Source organism: Cucurbita maxima, unplaced genomic scaffold (genome assembly GCF_002738345.1).
Source record: "Cucurbita maxima cultivar Rimu unplaced genomic scaffold, Cmax_1.0 Cma_Scf00028, whole genome shotgun sequence".
Classification (NCBI taxonomy): Eukaryota; Viridiplantae; Streptophyta; class Magnoliopsida; order Cucurbitales; family Cucurbitaceae; genus Cucurbita; species Cucurbita maxima.
Window position 1 is genome coordinate 1759741 of NW_019272044.1, and position 25126 is coordinate 1784866.

General features: G+C 34.1%; 1 protein-coding gene across 1 annotated transcript in view; it reads right to left on the reverse strand.

Moving 5' to 3' along the window:
* Positions 1–6373, reverse strand: part of LOC111465123 (adenine phosphoribosyltransferase 3-like) — a 7401-nt gene extending 1028 nt beyond the window's left edge. The window contains exons 1-4 of the mRNA XM_023109425.1: positions 6204–6373; positions 6005–6115; positions 4155–4247; positions 3047–3196 (exon numbers count right to left, since the gene is read on the reverse strand). Of these exons, the coding sequence (XP_022965193.1) occupies positions 3047–3196; positions 4155–4247; positions 6005–6115; positions 6204–6285 (436 nt within the window). The 5' untranslated portion in view covers positions 6286–6373. The remainder of the gene's footprint in view (positions 1–3046; positions 3197–4154; positions 4248–6004; positions 6116–6203) is intronic.
* Between the last annotated feature and the right edge of the window lie 18753 nt (positions 6374–25126).

The window sequence follows — 25126 nt, forward strand, 5'->3', positions numbered from 1 at the left end:
TAATAATAATAACGACTCATGCTCCAAGTGAAATATAGTCTAATTAGAAAAAGAAAAAAAAAAAAAAACTGCTCATCTGTGAACAAATGAAAGCTAAGACATTAAACTAAGAACTTAAAAAGTTTTTGAGCGAGTCAAAGAATTGGGCGGGGACGAGGAAAGGAAGTATAATCGCCGTCCCAACCCCATTTATCCAATGGAGAGGAATCTCTCCCCACTCCCTCCCCCATTCCCTTTTTGTAATACTAGTTGGGGGCAAATCCTATGAAACTCTAGCCCCGCAAGTTAAATGAACATCTCAACATGCTACAATCTTCTCAAGCCAAGTTATTTATATATTTGTTGTTTGAACCACGTCTATCACTTCTTTTTTAGTAATAGTGAGACCATTTCCACCTTTTTCCTCTTGATGACATTATTGCTCCATTGAATCGACTAGTTTATTTTCTCACACTCTTTCTGAAACATATTCCCAGTCTACAACAAACAAGTGGGAGAGGCAGGATTCGAACCTATAGTGGATTTGAAAAATAGTAATCGTGTGATCTTAAATGTGCTAGCATGGATGACATGTAGGTAGGGGTCTAACAAAGACCGAAAATTCAAGATTAGTGAATTTTCTCCCTCAATTAACAGATTTTACCATTTAAAAATTAGGCTTAATTATCGTTTAGGAAGTTTTTAGTCGATTGAGTTTATTTGGAAATGATGCATGAAAATAATGCACATATATGCATGGAAGTTATGCATACCTAAAGAAGTCGACGAACAAAAATTGATAAACATTTTTTAAGTCCAAATTTATTCATGCCAGAAAAATTATGTTTTAAAAAGTTTTTTTTTTTTTTGTATTAATTATTTTGAACTTAAATGAATTTTAAAGTAGTAATTTCAGTCTACAAATCGTTTACACTAGGATGATTCTGCACTCCAAAATAAAATATATTATTATAAACATTAATATAATAAGTTTAATCTCGCTATGCAATCTTATCTTAACCCATGCATCAAGCAACACATTTAAACTCATTGCCCTACAATCTATCATCGATGTTGCTTTAACTGTCCTAATATTTTTCTCATCAACAATTCTACCTATAGTAAATACTCGGGCCTAGACATCCTGTTATCCGACCTACAACCACCCTAGAGGAACTCCACAAATTTTGCATCATCTACCTTAGTCTACACGTGTTCTCTGTTTCCTTGAACACTTTTGGAGTGCCTCATGACGTTAATTTAAGAAATGGTTGATGTATGGGTTTAGTTATAATTGCATAGTAAAATTAAACTAGAGTGCATAATCATTCATTTGTTTTTGGAATGCAAAAAATAATTTCATTTTGGAAAGGCACAAGCATAGATACCCTCCGTACATGCCATCAAATACTATTAAGAATCTTTAAATTTGAGATCACAAAATTACTACAATCTAGACCCATTAATATTGATATCATAAGGGACGTGTTAGAGGATAAGTTATCAGAGATGCCAATTAGTTGGCCTTGTGCAACAACATGACATTAATAGGCAAAAAGTGAAAATGACCTTACTACCTCTAAGAAATGATATGCATGCTCTAAATAACTATGACTATGAAAACAACCCTACTTGAAAAGATTGCGCCGTGATTGAAGGAAAAGTAAGACACGAACGGAACTTGACACAAAAAAAATAAAAATAATAATAATAATAAAATAGTAGACCAACTTAAACAAATATCGATTTTATATTTTTAATCAACAAAAATATATTATTTTTATTTATCATAGAATTTTAACCAGATATTTGAACATATTATCTTTTCTAAAACTTATTTTTTTAGTTATATATTTTTAACTAATGATAGTTAAAAATATATATTATTTGTTGGCGTTAAAATATGCCAATTGTATTTTAGATTAGTTATTTTATAATTTTAAATCATTAGTATTTAAAAAGGTAAACATTTAAATTTAAAAAACAAATTAATCATATACAAAGTAACAAATATAAATGATACCTTCTTAATTTAATAAAATAAAATTAGTTCGAGAAATAACATAAGTTTCTCAATTCAATTAGGCAATGAAAAAGCAAAAAAGAAAAATGTTTTATAGCTAATTGCATGGTTGTGTGAACTTGCTGAAAAAAGAAAAAAAAAATTAAAAAAAATTAAAAGTACTTGAAGTTTTAAAATTTTAGGCTAAATATATGTAATCAGTACTTAATATTTAGGTGTAGTTCTGAGTTTACTTCTCGTAAATTGAAAAAGAAGAAAAAAGAAAAACTTATCAAAATTTAGCCTAAAGTTTAGATGAAATTATCTAAGAAAAATTTCTAGTGCTACCATATTACCAACTAATTTTACCATATTACCAACTAATTTTACCATATTATCCACTAATTTCTAGATAAATTGAATCTTATCTTATTCTGAAAACTAAGCTAGCAGATATTATTCTCTTTGGGTTTTGTATTTCGAGTTTCCCCTCAAAGTTTATAAAAAGCATTTGCTAGAGAGAAGTTTCTACACTGTATAAAGAAAGTTTCATTCTACTCCCCAACTGATGCAAGATCTCACAATCCACCCCCTTTGAAGCCCAGTGTTCTCGCTGTCACTCGTTATCAGGCCCACCCCCTTTAAAGCTCAACCTCCTCACTGACACATCGCCCATAGCCTCCAATCGATGTGGGACCCCCCAATCCACCGTCTTCGGGACCTAGTGTCCTTATTGGCACACCGCCTTATGTTCACCCCCTTTGGGGCTCAACCTCCTCGCTGACACATCACCTAGTGTTTGACTCTGATACTATTTGTAACGACACAAAACCACCACTAACCGATATTGTCCTTTTTGGGCTTTCCCTTTTTTCCCTCAAAAAAATATTTAGTTTCTCTCCAACTGAGGTGGGATCTAACAATGTTAACGAATTGACTTGAAAATCAGACAATCATCATTTTCAAACAAAGAACAGGAATTCAAAAGACAAAATAGGCCGGCAAAGTTAAGGGATTCAAAAGACAAAATAGGCAGGCAAAGTTAAGGGATTGGAGAACAAATACCAAGTAAATTGATGGCTGCACAGACGGTGCCGCCGGTGGCAATCAAGTCATCAACAACCAAAGCACGTTCGCCCGCCTCCACAGCGCCAACATGCATTTGGAGGCAATCCCTTCCATACTCCAACACGTACTCTTCAAACATAACTTCACCTGCAAACCAATAACGCCAATCCAACCCATAATTGAAATTTCTCTCTTTTATAAGCACAAACAAAAACACATCAACATCTCAAAATCATTTCATTGTTTTTAGGGAATCATTTCACATGCTCTGCCTCTTCTACTAAGTTACAAAAGCAACCAATGTGATCTTCCACTTGGGATCTAGTCTTTCCCTCTACATTTTGGAAATGGAGTGTCTTCAACTTAAGCTAATGTTGCTGTTCTTGTGACGAGTTTTCTTCTCTTTGTTATCATGTAAGTAATTGGTTTAGGAGGTGGATTTAACTCTTTAATTTCATCGAATTTAACCTTTGACTTAGAACTTCATGACACAATCATACAACCTTAAGAAAAATCTCGTTTGATTCCAAATGAATCTTCTACTTGAAATAAGTGGTAAAATTAATATTGTGAGATCCCACGTCGGTTGGAGAGGCGAACGAAACATTCTTTATAAGGGTGTGGAAACCTCAACCTAGCAGACACGTTTTAAAAAACTTTGAGAGAAAGCTCGAAAGAGAAACCCCAAAAAGGACAATATCTGCTAATGGTGGACTTTAGTCATAACAAATATACACAAATTGTTAAATCTTTGTTTATGCGGTAAATATTTGTGATTTGCCATGATACTTCGTGTGTACAGCTAGACAAGACTATTTTTATGAAAATTAGCTCATCGATAATTATTAGATGTTTTTTAGTTGGATTGAATATTGTACTAAGAAGTTTTGAAACGTCTCGTTTTGTGGTCGAGAGCTTGCAACGCATGCTCGAGGAGTTGGTTTCCCTTCCCCTTTTCGAGAAAAGGTTCGATTGCTGTGGTTAGCATGTCTTTATACTACTATTGTTTGGAGAGTTTGAAAGGAAAGAAACAACAAGTTTTATAGGAGTGGAGTGTTTTGTGATCATACTAATTTAGAATCATTGAAAGGAATAAAAACATTACCAGGCAATTTCTTTGGCTTTCTCAGGGGCACAAACTTAGCTCCAATGGCCAACGCAATTGGAGGACCAAAAAGAAACCCTCGCGCCTCAATTCCTGAAAATACAATCAACCAAACAGATTCAAATCACCATGGATGTGAAACAAAAGCTTGACTAATTACACTAAATGAAAGCAAGAAAACAAAAATCTTGATTAAACCCAACAGTGTTCTTGTTGGTCAATAAAACAAGCTGTTCAACCAAAATCATACAAGACATTTAATTTCAACTATAGAACAACAATCCATATTCTAAACCAGAATTCCACAAGTTTACAGTCAAGAGCGGCCTAATTGGTGAAGACTAAATATACATTATGTAAGTCAATGAAGACATGAAAATCAAAGATCTGAAAGCATAAGGAAGTGGAAGCCGTAATAACCCATCAAAAGGAAAATGGTGTCCTGAGTTTGGTAAAGTGGAAATAATAATAAGAGTGGAGGAGGGAAGATAGCCACAGAACAAACTTGCTTCAGCTTTAATAAAAAATTAATAGATCACACTAAGATTCAACAGCTTTGAAAAGATGCAATGTTCATATATTATGATGGGGGAATAATTAGGTAAGTTCATAATTTCAACATCTTGAGAAAAAGAAAAGCTGAACAAAAAAAAAAATCAAATAATCACTTAGATGAATGATTTTCCTCAAATATTAATGCAAAAACTGGAATATCATGGAAATGCAAAAAAATTGATAATTACAAGGTAATATATATATATATTATAATCCTTGACCCATGCCGTGATGTTTCTTCCCCTTCAAAAGTTAGGTCATGTCTACGGACAAAAATTAAAAATAATTTTATAGACAAGAAATTAATTTCCCAAAATAAATTTCAAAAACAGTTTTCAGAATAAAATAATAATAATAATGATAACATAATTTCTCAATTAACTGTGCAGATATTATTATTGAGAATAATTATAAATTAACACGTAACAAAAAGAAAATACAATGACAATAAATAAAGAGCCGTCCAAACTTTTTTTTTTTTTATAAATTTAAAAACACTTTTAAAAGAATCTAAAAGGAAATTTCCAGAAAATATACCAGAAAATGGAAAAACTTTTGTTTCTTAATTTTCCAAGAAATTATTCTGAATTTCTAATAAAATTTCATAATTTGATTTTTTTAGCCTTGAAATTGTAAGCAATTTTTTAAGACTAAATTGAAAAAAAAAGTTACAACCAAACAAACATACTTTTTGAAAACAAAAAAAGCCAGAAAGAAACAGAAACAGAAACAGAAAACTTCCTTGAGAGAAATTTCAAAATATTTTCCATAAAAAGCCATCGATACAACAGAAGAGGGGAAAATTGCAAAATGCATCACAAAATCAACGCGTTCATCATTGGACGCAACTAGAACTACATAGAAGATGACAAAAGAAGAGAAATGGACAAGACAGAGAATCACCATCTGTTAATTAGGCGTGGAAATCCACATTTTGCAATGGCGACGAACAGAACAACGCTCTGGCGGCCCTATCCGACCTCCATCGAGGGGCCACAATCATATCATCCATGCAAATCGGATCTCACACAAACAGAAACACGATTTCCTCCCGATTCTCCTCTCTTAACCGTTCAATTCACGGAAAAACCGTGTTCGTCAACGGCATTCACAAAATTACCACAAACACAAAAGAAGAAAAAAAATCAACCAGTAGACACAGTTATGGACATCGCTACATTCGAACGGATTGATAACGACGCCTCTAAGTCCTGAAATCCTAATCGAGAAAAGAAACTGTAGGAAAAACAAAAAAACAGAAAAGAAAAGAGAGAATCTCTCTCCGTTTTCTTTACCCGCAACGACGGTGATGTTTTTCCCCTTATATCGCTCCACGAACATGTCAATCGCATCCTTGAAGGCCTTCGGTTGAAGCAACAGAGTCGTAATGTCCTGGAACATGATACCTAACATCCGCTAATCGCTCATCAAAAACCTTCGAAAATCGACGGAATCGCAGAAGGAAAAAGGAAGAATAAGAAGAAGAAACTAAACCTGGTTTCGGAAAATCAGGAACGACGCGGATGTTAGTTCGGATGCCATGGATGCGAGGATCTTCGTCTTGAACGGCCGACATTGCTCTGGTATCAGAGGACTGAAGAAACAAGATGAAACAAAAGAAAATCTCACCTCTGTGTATACTTTTTTGGCGGAGGAAAATGAAAAGTGCGCTTCGGAAGAGAAAGATATTATACATTTAAAATTATCAAAGTATATATAAATTAAGTTTTTTTTTTTTTTTATCGAAATAATTTAAGAAAATATATACTATTTTTTTTTTCCAAAAATCAATAACAAAATTAATTATATGGACTATCTTTAAATTTATTGAAAATATAATGTAACAATTTACTTTTTATTATTATTATTATTTATTTATTTTTAGTCTCCAGCCACAAACCACTACTATTGACCCAAAATGACTCAGCTACCTCTGGTTTATCATAGGCAATTTGCTAAGTGTTCCAACCTCAATGGTTGGCAACTAAACACACAAGGGTTGTGCTCGTTGTGGGACTTAACCCAGCACCTTACAACACGAGCTGATGGCAGTCATGCACCACCTGTGTCCGCGTTCCCGAAGGCACCCCTGTCTGTCAAGAGAATTCATGGCATGTCAAGCCCTCGCACGATAGTATTAGTCTATACTTTCAAGGCGAAAAAAAAAACGGGAACCAAGAACACTTGGGAGTATAAAATCGAGACCCGGATCTATCTTGACCCCTATTTGGAGCTCATCTATCTCATTATAAATATCTTGAGGTTCAACGTAACTTGATTAGCTCGTTATTAGTCATGGTGTTCGTAATCAACTTAAATAGCATAGGCACTCGAGGTATACCCTCATCATGATTTCATTCATCTCATAGGCACTAGATAGATTCTTTATTAGGCCCCACAATATCATCATCATAAGTGACACTGGACCATCAACTATCATGTACCCATGTTGTCACTTGCCCTAGTCCAAACAAGTTCACAACCAATAAATAGTTATAGGTCTCCTAATCACCCCTACGCACGACATTTCTATGTCACTATAAAGATCATACATCTCATGGCTCGACCATATCCATACCAACTCTCATCGATCGAAACAAGTTCACTATTAAAGAATAATCTAACCTCAATCCTTTTATGGTTTTTCTTTCAAATCAGCTCCACGATCTTCTTGCTCCGAACTTCCTTAAACACTAAATAAAATTTTTTAAACGTACTAGAGATCAATTAGATATAAAATTAAAAGTTTAAAAACCTAATGACCATTTAGTCACAAAATAAAAAAATTCAAGAGGCCTATTGTGACATCAAAATAAAGGAGAGGTACATAAACGAATCAAGACCATATCTGAATAAGAACGATTCTGATAATAAGATGACTAAAAAAGGCTTACAAGAAGTGAAAGTCACTATCTATACCAACAAAATGCACCTTCTGTTTTAGTAACTCAACCATAGAAACTTCTCGGCTAAGAGTGCTAAGTGTACTTTACTTGGTGCAACTTTATACTGGGTGACTTTCTCGAAATTTCTTAGAATGCATGTGAGTCAGCCTAAAGCATGCGAGAAGAACTCGTGGTTGTCTGTGACCATGTCGTAAGGTAATGACGGGGCCATTAGATGCTGAATTTGGATCTGATCACGGGTAGACATTTTTTTTTTCTTTTCAAAATTTGACATTTAAGACACAACGGTCAAGATTAAATATATAATTTAATAAACTATATATATATATATACCAAATAGAATTTTACATTATTTATTAGCTTGATTGCCAATATCTTTTGGCAACTTTGTTAGCTAAGGGCCCAATCAATCAATTTATTAAATGCAAGTTTGAAAATCTAGTTGCATTTCTTATATTCTATGCTTTTTTCATGCTAACTAATTCTTCAAATGTCTTTTTTTTTTTTTTTTCTAACTTATAATATAAAGTTTAATTGATGGGTTGTTACATATAGTTCATATAATATAAAGTTAAATTGACGAGGTATTATACTTTGTTATATAAGTCTCTTATCGACCATTTAGTTATAACATCATTCGTATAATTACTAGTTGATTTAAAATTGAATCAATTTAGACTATCTATTATAATTTCATTTCAAAATCATTAATATTATTATTTTTTACATGCGAAGGGAACAGCTTTGCAAATTCATCGGACCTTAGACAAGGTTCTCTTTAACGACCCAACATAATTTATGTAGAAAATAAGTTCATTCGGTCATACATTCTACTCAGGTGTGTATGTTCGCACGTTGCAACTTTAGCTGACTTGTCTATACTCTAGGTTAAGTCATATGGCTCGATTTTGCCTTGACTCTAAGCCAAGGTCTTTTTGCTGCAATGTCGCATGTTATCTTGTCATTCTGATGCCCAACAACGTGGTACATGCTTCGTGATATCATCCCAAGTCTTGAGATATCAACAAAACCTTTGTTACTTGTTCATACACATTTTTTGAGAATCGATTATGAGCCATCTTTATCGTGGAGAAAACCGAATATAAATTTAAATTGAAAGCATATATACCTCGTTTTAAACAATTATTAACTATTGGCAAAATAATGTAAATTATTACCTTCATGCTAGGTCTAATTTTGATAAGGTGAAAGGTCGAGTCTCTAGCTTGATAATTGGCTTGAATAATCCATTGTTCGAGTTAGAAGAAGTTAGGTGTTACCTTTTAACTTAACTAGGAGTATGTGATTATCTCGTACATTTGAGAGACTTGTCCACATAGCTTGCTCATACCTTGGGATAAGCACAAATCATTCATAGCCACCTAACTCTCTCACATCATCATCATCGATCGGTATTTCGAGTTCCATCTGCAAGAAAGAAAAATACGAGTGAGCATATAAATATACTTAGCAAGTAACTTTTTCATTAGAACAGTAAATATATAAGCCAATAAATATGATAATTTGGATTCTAAATTCTGGTCTAAATCATGGGCATGAAACGCTATACATGGTATTAGAACAGTACCTTTTTCATTAGGATGTTGTTCGGGGATGAACCAAGATAGGAGTTGGTGGGCATGTGTAACAACCCAAACCCACCGCTAGCAGATATTGTCTGCTTTGACCCGTTACGTATCATCGTCTGCTAAGGAGAGGTTTCCACACCCTTATAAAAAAATGGTTTGTTCCACTCTCCCGCCAATGTGAGATCTCACAATTCACCCTCCTCAGTGGCACTTGTTTCTCTCTCAAATCGATGTGGGATCTCACAACATGTAACACCAATACAAAAGAGGAGTACATGAATGAACCAAAACTACATTTGAGTGAGAATGATACTAAGGATAGAGTAGTTACTACCTTACCAACAAGGCACACCTTATTTTTACGGTTCGGTATGGTTCGTACTAGCCTGTGAGGATAGTTTCCACTTTTAAAAATATTAAGAGATAACACGAACCTTCGTTGTAGAAGAATAGACATAATCACATTTCTAGACCGAACCAGTATATTTCGAATATCGTTTCTCTTTTTCTAGCTCTAGTTTACACGAGTTGTCGTATTGTGTTGTGTTATGGAAAAGTTGAAAGGAATGTGTAGCCTAATAAAGAGGCCAATGATTCAATATATTTAATGTAAAAAGTGGGATATTTAAAGACCCCAACACTCTAAAGCATGAAGCTATGGATCACATAATGGACCACAACCCCAAGTTGACTTAAGGGACAACCCATTATCCCTCCCTACCATCTAGGCTTAGGTCTACTCTAGTGATTAAAATGATTGAAAAATCTTTTTAATCATTACCATCATTTTCGTTAAATTTTACTTAAGTCGGTGGTCTGTTTGTAATAGTATTCGGTTGAACTAGGGTGCACTTTGCGTGCCTCTTTAGTCGAACGAGTCTCGATTAGTACACAGCTAGGTATGTCGTACTTCTCTCACATGCACTACGCTCCTCCTTGGCTTGACTTCTAATGAAGTCTTATTAGAGAATCCACGTTTTGTTGGTTCACGTGTGTGAATGTTTGATTAATCCACCACACCTAAATGGTGTGAAAGTTATCTTATTTATAATCAAATGAATTACAAGGATATGTAAATAGTAATAAATAGAAATAACAATAAATGGAAAGATACCTGTGATAATAAGGCAAATATTAGATATTTGCCTTATAATAAAATATCAAATATAATATATATTGTAAACTATAATTTATTACTAAATATCCTTAACACCCCACCGCAAGCTAAATGTCAGATTTAAACGAACGTGAAGCTTGAATCTGAAAAATTCAAAGAGGTTGAGAAACACTTTTCATGAAGATGCTAACAACCCGGTTCTTGGCCATCAAAAATTTGCAGAGAGATCGCCGCTCAGCGGCGATGCTGCCTTGGCTTCGGCGAGAATATGTCTAACCCATGAAGAGGGATTGTCGCTTAGCGACGATGCTGCCTTGGCTTCGGCGAGAATATGTCTAACCCATGAAGAGGGATTGTCGCTTAGCGACGATGCTGCCTTGGCTCTGGTGAGAATATTTCTAACCCCAAGAAGTAGAAGGGGAAACCTAAAGCAAGGGACAAAGACAATGTTGAAGCCGGAAGAGTCACCACATTGGGCGAATGAGCCAATTTTGGCGAGAAGGGCAGTTAGAAGAGTCGCCTCATCGGGCGAAGAAGCCAATTTTGGCAGGAAGGGCGGCGGCAACTTGGTTGGCGAATAGGCCAGTGCGGCACCCAGATTCCGAAGGTAAATCTCTCCAAAAGGTTGATAGGTTTAGGTTAGGGTTTATGTGAAGGATGAAGGTTGATTGGGAAGAAAATGAGAGAGACTATATTGGCCAAGGGAAAAACCGATTGAGTTGGAAAAGGTGAGGTTGTATGTACAGAGTATGACGAAAGGTGATTTGGAGGTCAATAGGGTGGAACCGAAGAGTAATCAATCGGCTCTGACTACGGCAGCCATGAAGACTGCCCCTGCGGCGTCAAAACCAGCAGGGGTGGTGGAGAAGAAGATTAGAGGATTCAAAAGCCATTGAAAAGAAAGGATCGCGGTTGTTAAACCGAGAGGGCTCTGATACCATGTGAATGTTTGATTAATCCACCACACCTAAATGGTGTGAAAGTTATCTTATTTATAATAAAATGAATTACAAGGATATGTAAATAGTAATAAATAGAAATAACAATAAATGGAAAGATACCTATGATAATAATGCAAATATTAGATATTTGCCTTATAATAAAATATCAAATATAATATATATTGTAAACTATAATTTATTACTAAATATCCTTAACATGGAACTCTAAAAGGCACCATGTATCTGTGGTTGTGGGTCCATCACGACTAATTTCACTCTTAATAAATAATTTAAAATAGAAAGTTTGTAACATTTAAAAAATGGGCCGAATCAAACACCATAATAAAAAAAAAAAAATATGCATACCTAATGAAGGATTACCACGAACCAAGGGCGTAATCGTAAAAGATATTACAAATCCAAAGAAAACTAATTTGTAAGAATGTATTAATTTTTTTTTTTTCAATTTTAAATTTTATTCGATGTAACATTAAAATTTAATAATTTTTACTACTTTTGTTATTAGAAGAATTAAGGGCGTTCGTGTACTGAGTTGAATCGAGGGACATTTTTAGACTAAATTCAATTATTCGGAATGAAGTTTTTTTTAAACGTAAAGAATTCTGATCAAACAATGAACTGAACCGAATCGAAATAAAATTTTTTCGAGTTATTTAAGTTATTCAAACATTTGATAGATGGATAATATTTAGTTTTAAGAGGATTAGAAAATAAATAACTATGAAATAAAATAAAATAAAATAAAATGTATATTTTAAAACTGACAATAAATTATATTTATATATATTAATTGAAAATAATGTAAAAATTACATTATTTAGTTTGACGAAAATATGTGGGCCGAGTGCATATATCACAAACGAAAGGCCCAATATTTGTTATATACTAGCCCAAAATAGTATTTTGAATAATTTTGCAATATATGCAAATTCAAACATATATAAACAATTATTTTTTTTTATAAATGTTCTAATGGCATAATTATTAATTTTATTCTTTTACACGTTTTAGAAAATTATTTTGATAATGTGGTTACGATACATCAAAGATAAAAAGGGGTGAACAGTTAGATCCCACTGTTAGACGAACACGACTCTCCACAATGGTATGATATTGTCCACTTTGAGTATAAGCTCTCATGCTCTCATAGCTTTGCTTTGAGCTTCCCAAAAGGCCTCATACCAATGGAGTTAGTATTCCTCACTTATAAACCAACACCTCCCCTCGAACAAAGCACGCCGCACGCCTCCCCTTAATCGAGGCTCGACTCCTTTGGAGTCTTAGTCATTTTTGACTGCCTTCGTACCTTCGAGGAGGCTTGACTCCTTTTGGAGTCCTTTGTTCGACATTTAAGGATTTGCCAATCTATTGGCACGGCTAAGTTTAGGGCATGGCTCTGATACCATATTAGACGAACACGACTCTCCACAATGGTATGATATTGTCCACTTTGAGCATAAGCTCTCATGGCTTTGCTTTGAGCTTCCCCAAAAGGCCTCATACCAATGGAGTTAGTATTCCTCACTTATAAACCCATCATCATTCCCTAAATTAGTCGATGTGGGACTTTCATCATCCAACACCCACATCGATTTGAGAGAAGAACAAAACATTTCTTATAAGAGTATAGAAAGTTAGACGCGTTTTAAAACCATAAAGCTGAGGGCAATACGTAACGAGTCAAAGCGGACAATAACTGCTAACAGTGGACTTATGTCATTACATATTTAGTGTCGATCACAACAGCTCTCGTTTCGGCTAGCTGTAGTAACGAAAAGCATTTTAGGAGTATCTTAAACCCTAAATTTTGATATCGCGGGAATATATGGATATGTGTTGGTGATTTAGCCACATGTTTGAAAATTTGTTGTGACTATTAAAGGGGTAATGGCATGTTCATAAAGTGAGGTATTTGTTAGCTCAATTATATATGACACACGGGTTGTTGTACTGCTCTCTTTCTGCAAAAAACACTGCGAAAATAACATAACACACATCATTCATTTGACCTTTTTTCAAGGTTTTTTTGAAGATTGCTGCTGCACCTTCTTTCATCTTTCTCTCTTGTCCCCTTTGCTTGGTTTCTTATGTCTTTTCACCATCTTTTCTTAGCCATTCTGTTACTAGGTATAATCTTATCGCTCTCTGTGTTCATATTCTTGTTCTTGTTATTCTTTGTTTGGTCGTCTTGTAACGATGATTTGATACCTTTAGGAAAAAGGAAATTAGAGAGAGGGCTTTGTTGGTTTTGTTAGTGTAGAATGGAATAATTATAACCCATGTTTTTGTTTTCCTACTTTGTCAATTGGCAACGGTTCGTTCCAGTCTCTAATTGATGTAGTATTTCATAATCCATTCATTTGTAGGACCAGTGTCATCGATGACACACCGTACAATGTCTAGCTTTGATACCATTTATAACAGTCCAACCTCATCTCTAACAGAGATTGTCCGTTTTAGCCTGTTATGTATAGCCATTAGCTTCACGGTTTTAAAACGTGACTATTAGGAAACAGTTTTCCATATCTTTATAAAGAATGCTTCGTTTCCCTTTCCAACCGATGTGGGATCTCACAATCCCCCCTTGAGGGCTCAGTTTCCTCACTAACACATTGTTTAGTGTCTAGCTTTGATAGCATTTATAACAGTCCAAGTTCATCACAACAAATATTGTCAACTTTGGCCCGTTACGTATAGCCGTCAGCCTTACGGTTTTGTAATGTGTCTACAAGGAAGAAGTTTATACACCCTTATAAGAAATGTTTCATTTCCCTCTCCAACCGATGTGAAGATCTCACGTACCTTTAGCGTGTAGGATTTCTAATGACTCCAAGTATGAAAACTATCTTCACAGATCAACACGAGTCATCATCACTCACATATTTTCGAGAAAAATTTCTAGAAAGTCAACTAACATAATTGTTCCCACAGACCAACAAGGGTCGTATCACATGTTTTCGAGAAAATTTCTAGAAGGTCAACCAACCGGATTGCTTTAAGCCAATAACATTTAACTTTAGGTTCCTACAATTAAGTCACTTAAAAGAAACTTTTATCATAAGATCATCCTCATTCAAAAAACGAGATTTAATAGCCGTTTAAAAACGGGTTCGAAATATTTGACAAAAGTGTCACTACCATTGGTCTTACTTTTAAAAAGAACCACATATTGTTCACTTTTGATGGATATAGAAAAATGGGCAACAACGAAGGTTAATTATTGGTGACAATGATTGTTAGATTTGTTAGTCGAATCATTGTGGTTTATCAATGAATATGATAGCGATAGCATAATAGACATGGAAAAGAGAGGAAAAAGCATTAATATTATATGTCCACTAACACGCATGGTGTTCAAATAGTTACTAATTTGTCAAACAAAGAATAGTACCTCTTGAGGAAGAATCATACCCCCTTTTACATGTTTTTATAATAATGTATATGGAAGGCATGGCTTGGGTTACAATCAGGCATATACTCTCGTGAACATACCTCAACTGGTTAGAATATTTGCCCTCGATCGAATTGTTAGATGTTTGAATGAAGCTTTAACAGACGTACGAACGTTTAACGCAAGCAAAGCTACCCCTTTAATCATTAACGGATTAATTTTAAAACTAGAAGACCAATTCAGTATAGTTTGAATAGAATGACTTTTTAAGCGAAAAAACACTTACCGTCATTCTAAACCTAGAATGTTTCATACTCAGGATTTAGATTCGAATTCAGAACTCAAATTTGGCACCTGATGACCCCGACATTCTCTTGCATCTCCTACAAAATGGTTAGGTTACTTATTCCTCACTTCTAATAATGTAGACTATTTTCACAGATCAACACGAGTTCTTTCAGCATGTTTAGTACTGATATTCTCTTTCATCTCCTACGACATGGTTAGGTTACTTATTTCTCACTTCTATTAATGTAGACTATCTTCACAGACCAACACGAGTTCTTTTAGCATGTTTATTACTGACATTCTCTTGCATCTCCTACAACATTGTTAGGTTACTTATTTCTCACTTCTAAGAATGTAGACTATTTTCACAGACCAACACGAGTCCTTTCAACATGTGAGATCTCACATCGGTTGGGGAAGAGAACAAAATATTATTTATAAGGGTGTGGAAACCTCTCCCTAAGAGACGCGTTTTAAAACTGAGGCTAACAGTGATACTTAGTGGTCAAAACGAACAATATCTTCTAGCTGTTTAGTCCTCACTCATGCATTTTAGGAAAATTTTTAGGAGGTCAACCACCATAGAACTACTCTAAAAAAAAAACACGTTTAATTTTAGAGTTTTTATGATTGAGCCATTACAAAGAAAGTACACTCTGTTAGTATAACTTTCTTAGAATCGTTCTCATTTGGATATGTTACTGATTCATTCATATACCTCTCATTTACTCGAGTATTACAAAATCAAACCTAAACCGTTAAGAACACCATGTTTTGGCTAAAATAGTTACACTTTCATACTATAAAGAGAACCAAAAGGGGTCTAGAGGTGTAGCCTTGTTGTATAAATTATGTTTGTGTAGCACACATGATTTAGGGTCACTCATGTTTTGGCTGCTTGTGATGTTTTGAACACACAATTTGTAAGTGTGTTCTTCCTTTCATGTTGGCAGTCACATTATTATTTCTCTCTTCCATTATGACCTTTAAATATATGCTCACCAAAATTGGTCCTACAAGGCATTAGTTGTAGCCTTCTTAGGGATTTCCCCCCTTTTTTTTCTCCTTCTCTTTTAACTATATGCATAAATAGATGCTCCTTCAAGCATCTTTATTCACACGTGTCACGATTAGGATTAAGATTCAAAAATTGAATATGGCACTTGATGGCCTTGTCATATCCCTTGCGATACCGTCACGTTAGTTAGTCCTATCCCCACAAATCAATACGAAACGTTTTAACATGTTTTGTCGTCACTCACAGGCTTCATAGAAATTGCTCCAAGCAGAACATACTTATTTTCAGAGCCCTCAAAAGAGGTATATGTAACAGCCTCACTGCTGATAGGGAGAGATTTTCACACTCTTATAAAGAAATGATTAGCTCCTCTCTCCAACTAATGTGAGATCTCACATTCCACTCCACACCCTTATAAGGAATGGTTTGTTCCCCTCTCCAATAGATGTGGGATCTCACAATTCACCATCTTGAGAACTCAGCTTCCTCACTACCACATCGCTCGATGTCGGGATCTGAGATCATTTGTAACAACCCAAGCCCAACGCTAGCAGATATTGTTCGCTTTAGCTCGTTACATATCACCATCCGCCTCACAATTTTAGAACATGTCTACTAGAAAGAGGTTTTCATACTTATAAGGAATGTTTTGTTCCTCCCTCCAACTAATGTGGGATCTCACATATGGGTACTAACTTTTAATTCTTTAATCATCTTATTTTCAAGATCACTCTTATTTAGATATGAACTTTGTTCATTTACGTACCCTTATCTACTCACATGTCACATATATCGATTTAAACTTAAATTTTTATGAGTGAATCAATTTAAGTCTTCTATTAGTGATTTATAACTAGTTTCATTTTAGTTCGTTACTAACTCAAAACCATCTAAATAAAATTATTCTTCCCTAGATCGAAAAATGATTTAGTTTGGGGACGAACAAAAATGGAAAGACGAAAAACCTCTCGAATGAATAAAAAGTTGGTGGTAAATGGTTTTCTTCCAAATTTTTAACCCAACTTTTTGAAGTTAACAATTAAAAAAACTCATGTGATTACCACTGACAACATGGGGGCCTCGTTCATCAATCACTTTGGGTTTTTTACTCTTTTTTTTTCTCATGATTCATGAACAGTAAAACTTTAGAATATGAACTACCATTTCTATTATAATTTCATTTTTTTTTTCTTTTTAAAAATTGAAAGTGTGAATAATTAGGAAAGACAATGAATTTTGATGAACTGTATAAACTGTGAAAGGATGATCTTTATCAATAATTCAGCTACAAATTTCCCACTTCTGCCAAAAAGTTGAAAAGAGGCAATTTCAATAATGGAGTGTGGAAAAAGAAAAAAAACCAATCAATTAAATCAAACATAATCCATACGTTCTTAGTTTTTGGGTTGATGGACAATTTAAAACGGTATCAATATTGATTCAAAGAACGTCTAGATTTGATATCATATTAAATCACCCATCAACTCAAACGATTTTGTTTTAGAGAAAATATGAACACATGATCTCTAGTTCTTATATTATATTAAACTTTCCATCCACTCAAAATCTTAAGTTTATGATATGATGCTATTTGTAACACATAGTTTTGTTGGTGAGTTCATTGGTCACTGAAATGCAAAATAATTCTATTAGATCTAATAAGTACCTTGGGTTAGAATTGAGAAATTTTATGGCTCCATGGTTGAATAATTGAAAAATGAGATTATTGAGAAATATACATTGATCCATGATTAAAAAAAAAAGTGTTTATGATTGTTTAAGAAGAAATGAAACAAAAGATAGGTAGAGCTAGGATAGTTATTGTATGAGATCTACCCAATGCTAGATGCAGAAGCGCATAATAGGTCGATATGAACATCATAAAACTTGTTGTTGCACAACCCAAGCTCACCGCTACTAGATATTGTCCGCTTTAACTCGTTACGTATCGCCGTCAACCTAACAGTTTTAAAACGCGTCTACGAGAAAGAGGTTTCCACACCATTATAAGAAATGTTTCATTCTCTTCTCTAACGGATTTCAAACGCACAAATATTTTTTTAAAACAAAAAAAGTGGTACTTCTTGAGTCCTTATTAATCAAATCTCCTAAAAAGTTGTGTATGAAAAACTTAAAAATAAATAAAGAAGCAAAGTTTGGGAACAAAAAAACACACAAATTGTTGATCTCCTTGAAGATGAACCTACCATTGCTGGCTTGTCAGTGGTTAACATGTGGAGAGAACATGGAATTGAAAGGCCAATTTGGAGGAATTTAAGGACCATGGGGGAGGTGGAGCCTTTCCACTAAGCAATGTTGTTGAGAAATGATATTATGGACCAAAATTTGGTGATTGTTAAGTACTTTAGAAGCATGGATTTGATAGCCTATTGTTGCTATCTTTCCGACCTTCAACCAATGCTTAATTATTCCTTTTTGTTTCACAATTTCCATCATACCTATAGTATACCAACTTGAAAGAGTTGTGGACTTATGGGGTTGGGGCGACCCTACTACAATTGTTTATGCCACGTTCGAAGAAATTGGGTACGGTAATGAACACATCTAGTAATCACAAAAATATTCGAGAGATCAGTTAATTAAACCATTGTGAGATCTCACCTTGGTTAGGAAGGAGAACCGAACATTCTTTACAAAAATGAGGATACCTCTCCTTAATAGACACATTTCTAAAACCTTAAGGGGAACCAGAGCCAGACATTGAGCGATGTGCTAGCGAGGATGCTGAGCCTCGAAGGAGAGTGAACACGAAGCGGTGTGCCAACAAGAATGCTGGTCCTCGAAGATGGTGGATTAGAGGATAACACATCGATTGGGGACGAGTGCCAACGAAAACATTAGACTCTAAAGGGGTAGATTGTGAGATCTCACATCTAGTAGAGAGGAAAACTATAATTATACTTTTGAAACCTAATTATAAAGATCAAATTGAAATCCAATCTTAAACAATAAAATTAATATTATTGGTTAAAAAATTCAAATATCATTGCACCCTAATTCTCATTCTTATACATTTCAACTGCAATGCATTTGAATCCATCATGGTATGTGTGAACTAGAAATTGATTGTTCGATACATTATAGAATCATATACAAAATAGTGTCATCTAAGCTGATATGAAAGAAGTGATCATAACATCACACATATAAAGAGATACATGAATGAACCGAGATCATATTTGAATGAGAGCGATCTTGAGAATATAATGACTAAGAAGAATTTAAAAGAATTGAAAGTTGCTACCTATACCAACAAAGTTGCACTTTTCTTTTCAGTGACTCAATCTGAATTTTGAATCATAGATATGAATCGTGTAACAACCCAACCCACGCTCACTCCTACTAGATATTGTTCGTTTTAGTTCGTTACGTATCGTTGTCAGCCTCACGATTTTAAAACGCGTCTCTTAGAGAGAGGTTTCCACACCCTTATAAGGAATGTTTTGTTCTCCTCTTCAACCAATGTGGTATCTCACAATCCACCCTCTTTGGGGGCCCAATGTTCTTGCTGGCACATTGCCCGGTGTTTGGTTCTCATACCAATTGTAGCAGCCCAAATTCACCATTAGTCGACATTGTCTATTTTAGCCGGTTACGTATCGTTGTAAGCCTCACAGTTATAAAACGTGTCTACTAAGAAGAGGTTTCCACACCCTTATAAGAAATAGTTTGTTCCCTTCTCCAATCGATGCAAGATCTCACGAATCATTAGAAAATGAATGCTAGAAACGAGATATTTTTGTATATAATAGTAGGATATGATATGATTCTCACACACACTCTGCCTCCCACTTTGTAAAAGTAGCATATGGAAATAGTTTAATGAGGTATTACCAAGGAACATAGACACAAAGAGATGGGACTACGCCATTTTACAACTCAGAGATCCGTTGAAGAGAGAGAAGGAAAATGCAATTATTTAAAATCTCAAAAAGTAATTGATATGTATATGTATTTCGGACATTGGGGTCAATCAAAACAATACCGAATCCAAAGATTCATAATAAATGGTATCTATTATTCACTCAATTCAATATAATATTAACAAATAACTTTGCTTCCAATCTAATACTAACTTTCATGATCATAAAAAAGAAAGAAAAATTGCATTATTGATTTTGAAATTAAAAATCAGTGGTGCACACGGGTTGAACTCGAAATTTCGAGTTGGTTGAGTTGGTGACCCAAGAAACCTGATAGAGTTTACCACTAAACTCTATATTTTTTTCGGATTGGATTATCCGATTGTTCTTTTGTTATTATTATTTTAAAAGAATTCTACGTATTTACTGTTAGATGAACACGACTCTCCACAATAGTATGATATTGTCCACTTTGAGCATAAACTCTCATAGCTTTGCTTTGGGCTTCCCCAAAAGACCTCATACTAATGGAGAGTGTATTGCTTTGATTATAAAGTCATGATCATTCCCTAAATTAACCGATGTGAGACTTTCATCATCCAACACCTCCCCTCGAACAAAGCACGCCTCCCCTTAATCGAGGCTTGACTCCTTTGGAGTCTTAGTCATTTTTGACTGCCTTCATACCTTCGAGGAGGCTTGACTCCTTTTTTCTTTTTTGGAGTCCTTTGTTCGACATTCGAGGATTTGCCAATCTATTGACACGGCTAAGTTTAGGGCATGGCTCTGATACCATGTTAGACGAACACGACTCTCCACAATGGTATGATATTGTCCACTTTGAGCATAAGCTCTCATGGCTTTGCTTTTGGGAAGCCCAAAGCAAAGCCATGAGAGCTTATGCTCAAAGTGGACAATATCATACCATTGTGGAGAGTCGTGTTCGTCTAACATTTAACACATACGTTATATTAGTAACTAAAATCTTATAAATCTTAAATATAAAAAATTACAAGTCACAATTACAAACGTCAAATATTCTTAACTTTCATAATAAAGTACCGTAGGGGCTAGGTAGCGTTGTAGCCCTATTCTTGGATTGGTCAAGCTGATTTGACTAAAAAAAAAATGTTTTAACCCACAAATGGATCTAAAGTTTAACTCAACCTAATCTTTATGATTTGAGTTGGGTAGTCCGAGTTGGTTGAATTCTCAAGTCCTATGAACCCTTCTAATTAAATTTGACGTGAAAGCAATGTGACAATATAGTCTTAATCTTCACAATAGTTTTGGGTTGGTCAAGTTGATGTGACTAAAAAAAATGTTAACCTGAGAATCGACCTAAATTTTCAGCTTTCTAAAAATTCAACCCAGCCCAAACAAGAAAAGAAAAAAAAATCTAACCCAACCTAATCTTTATAGTTTGATTTGTGTAATTCGAGTCGGTTGAGTTCTCGGGTCATACGAACACTTCTAATTAAATTTGATGCAGAAACAACGTGACAATGACTTGATATAAAAGTATTTTATGTTCAAATTTTCGTCAAATATTTTTGTAAAAATGGGGAGAAAGGAATGAAAATGTCTCTTTTCTTAAAAATCTTTTCACTATGAGGTGGTGGGGAAGCATGTTTATTAGCCTTTTTGAATAATGAACAAAATACTAGGTGAGGGTGTGACTACAACCCCATGTGTATTTGCCACTTTTAAGGTGGATAACCCATAGGGGAACCCAAATCTAATTAAGGTTATAATATAGATTTTTGTGTACCTAAAGCTTGCCTCATTAAGAAAATTATTCCTTCAAAAGGTCATATTTTAATACTTCTAAAACTTTGGCCCTTTTAATCTTTTGACATTTTATAGGGCGAAGATTTGAACTTCGATATGTTAGTTCACAATATACGTTTTGTATTGATTGAGAGTCGAATAAGACACTAATTAGTGTCGTGACCAAATACAATAACTAAAATGCTACGATACCAATTGTTGTATCCTAATTCCATAATCAAAATATTCTGATACCAATGGTTGTAGCAGAAACATAAGCAATATCGATCGCACTCACACACCCACGAACAGAAATTAAACATAAGAGACACAAAAATTTACGTGGTTTAGAGAGAAGAAATTCTCCTATACCCACGGGTGGTAGCTGATCACTATAACAATGTTAATATACATAAATCAAAGCAGCACTAATGCTCATACATGAATCAAGATGATTAATATACCAATAGAGAGAATATACCAATATGGGAGATGAGCCAAATGAATCCGATAGATTTATGAATTGAAGTGGAGAATATACCAAAAATACTCTTGAACCAAACCTTCATAAAAATTCTCAACGATTAGCATATCATACCAGTTTTAATAGTGAGAGTCATATAAGACATAGATACCCAGTTTAATGATTGATGACTCGTCCCTGACACTCACAATTGTTGAATCGTGGTAGTCAACGAGTATCCATGGAATAGGTTTAAGGTTTTTCTAAGCTTCATACACATAATTGGGCCAATTTTCTTATGTATAAAGGCACCAAAAATGCTGAAACTAATAAATATGCTAAGAATTCTTACAAAATATTGTATAATTTGTGTTCATGTTGTGAATCCTCAACCTCCAAAAGACAACCCCACCAGATAATATCATAAAGATGGTATAGAACAAACATTTTGTCCATTTCGATTAATGCATGCAGCTCTCAAACATAATGGAGAAAAAGACTTGTTAGCAAAAAGTTGGATTTTTTATAAAGAAAGAGATAAACATTTGTGTTTATATTGACTTTGAATTAGTGGCTGTGAAGTGTAGAGTTTGAATATCTATGAGCACTTGGAAGAGACTTCTGAATGTGACTAAGTATATATTAAGCAATTGTGGGTCAGAATTGAAAAGAAAAGAGAAAAGTTAAGTACAAACTTAAACACAAACACATGGGTTTAGATTAAGAGATTAAACAAACAAAAATTGGTGCACATTGCTTTGGTCTCTCAAAGTGATGACAACCTTATCTTTTGGGGTTTGTGATTGTGATTTTATTTTGCTTTTACTCTTATTAATACATAATCCACTCACTCTAGGATAGGGTTTCGGTTTATAATGATAAAATGACGAGAATTTGGATAACGATTTGGATCTGGATTTAACGTTAGATGATTCTGACATTCTCTTACTTCTTCTACGATATGGTTATGTTATCTGCTCGTCTTGAATTATTTCTTAGAATAAAGATTATCCCCATAGAGAATCAGGATTTTTTAAGCATGTTTTGTGTTCACTCGTATTTTCGTTAGAAAAGTTTCTAGGAGGTCACTTCCTATGATTGAGTTATCGAAAAGGAGGGACACCATGTTGATTTAGGTAGTAACTTTTAATGATAATTTTATAACTTCGAGATTACCGGATGATTATGAGATTCTATTGCATCCTCTGAGACATGGTCACGTTACCGATTTGTCTTGAATTGCTTCTCAGAGTCAAAATTATCCCCCATAAACCAACACAAGTCTTTTTTTATCATATTTTGTCCTTACTATGTTCCTTAAGAAAAATTTTTAGGATGTTACTTTTTATGATTGAGCTATCGAAAAATAAGGGGGCACCATGTTGATTTAGATAGTAACTATTAATTTCTTTTAGTTATTTTTAATGATAATTTAATAACTTTAAGATCACGGGATGATTCTGACATTCTCTTGCATCACGTGTGATATGGTCACATTATTGGCTTGTTTTGAATTGCTTTTAAGAGTCGAGATTATCCTCACAGACTAACACGAGTTCTTTTAATATGTTTTGTACTCACTCATATGCTTTTTAGAAAAAGTTTTACGTGACCACTTCCTAGGATTAAGTTACCAAAAAGGAAGGTGCACCATGTTGATTTATGTTGTAACTATCAATTTCTTTTAGTCATAACTTTGAGATCAACTATTTAATAAAATTATTGTTCAGAAAATCAAATTCAGCACTTGATGCCTCCAATCGTGCGAACCAACTTGAATCTTTACTAAATTGCTATAAGCAAAGTAAATTTAGTGATGAATTTCATAGGATTAAGCCTCCGAAAAGAAAAAAAAAAAATGTATTTTTTTTTGGGTATAGATATCAGTTTCAATTCTTTTAAGTTTTTTTTAATCATCCTATCTTCAAGATCACTTTGATTCAGATATTGTCTCATTTTATTGATATATATCTCATTTATTAGGGTGTTACAAATATTATTAGAGTTCATCTATCTGCTCGGGTTAGTTGTATTCGTTTAGTGGGTAATATTATTTATTATTCTTTCTTCAAGAATATCAATAAGTCCAATCTTGTCTGATGCTAAATTATTGAAAGTGAAGAGATTCTAAAACCAAAAACTGATTAGAACGACTAATTAATTAACAAAAAAACAGAGATTATGTACTGTCAATAAAATTCATATGTTAATTCATGTTTGTGTCAGATGTGAATGTTTTATTTACATTTTCAAATATTTTAATATATATTAATAATGAGAATATATAATTTAAAAAAAAAAAAAAAAAAAACAAAAGATTTTCAAGCATAAAACTATTCCTTTTTTTATAAATTGATTTTGGTACGTATGAAACACTAATCGATCTTCATAGCATGAAATCACCCATTCAAAAGATAATAATCTAATTGTGACATCTGAGTAAAAGAGGGGTACATGAATGAATCGAGACCACATCTAGATAAGAGTGATTTTGACGATAGAATGACTAAGAAATACTTAAAGAAAATAAAAGTTACTATCTATACCAATAAAACACACTTTCCTTTTAGGTGAGCAATATTAGGAACTCAATGATTAATTGTGTTTTATTTAGAGTAATTATAAGTCAGGTGATCTCCTAGAAATTTTCATGGAATGCAAGTGAGTGAGGACAAAACATGTGAGTCGGAAGGACTTGTGTTGATCTGTGATGATAGTCTTCACTCTTAAGAATCGAGGAGTAGATAACATAACTATGTTGCAGGGAAATGTTGGGGTCATCAGGTGCCAATTCCGAATTCTGAATTCATAGCATGGGTATAAATGATATCAGACGAACGACACTTTTATCTGATACCTCAGCAAATTGAAAAATTAGCCATTATATAGAGATCTCTACAAAATGGTAGAGTCACGAAGAAGAAGGATGCAACTTTCAATTATTTACAATCCGATCATATTTTCAGTGTGCATAACAAATGAATACACGAACATCACATTCATCTACGATCATACAAGAAAAACATCCA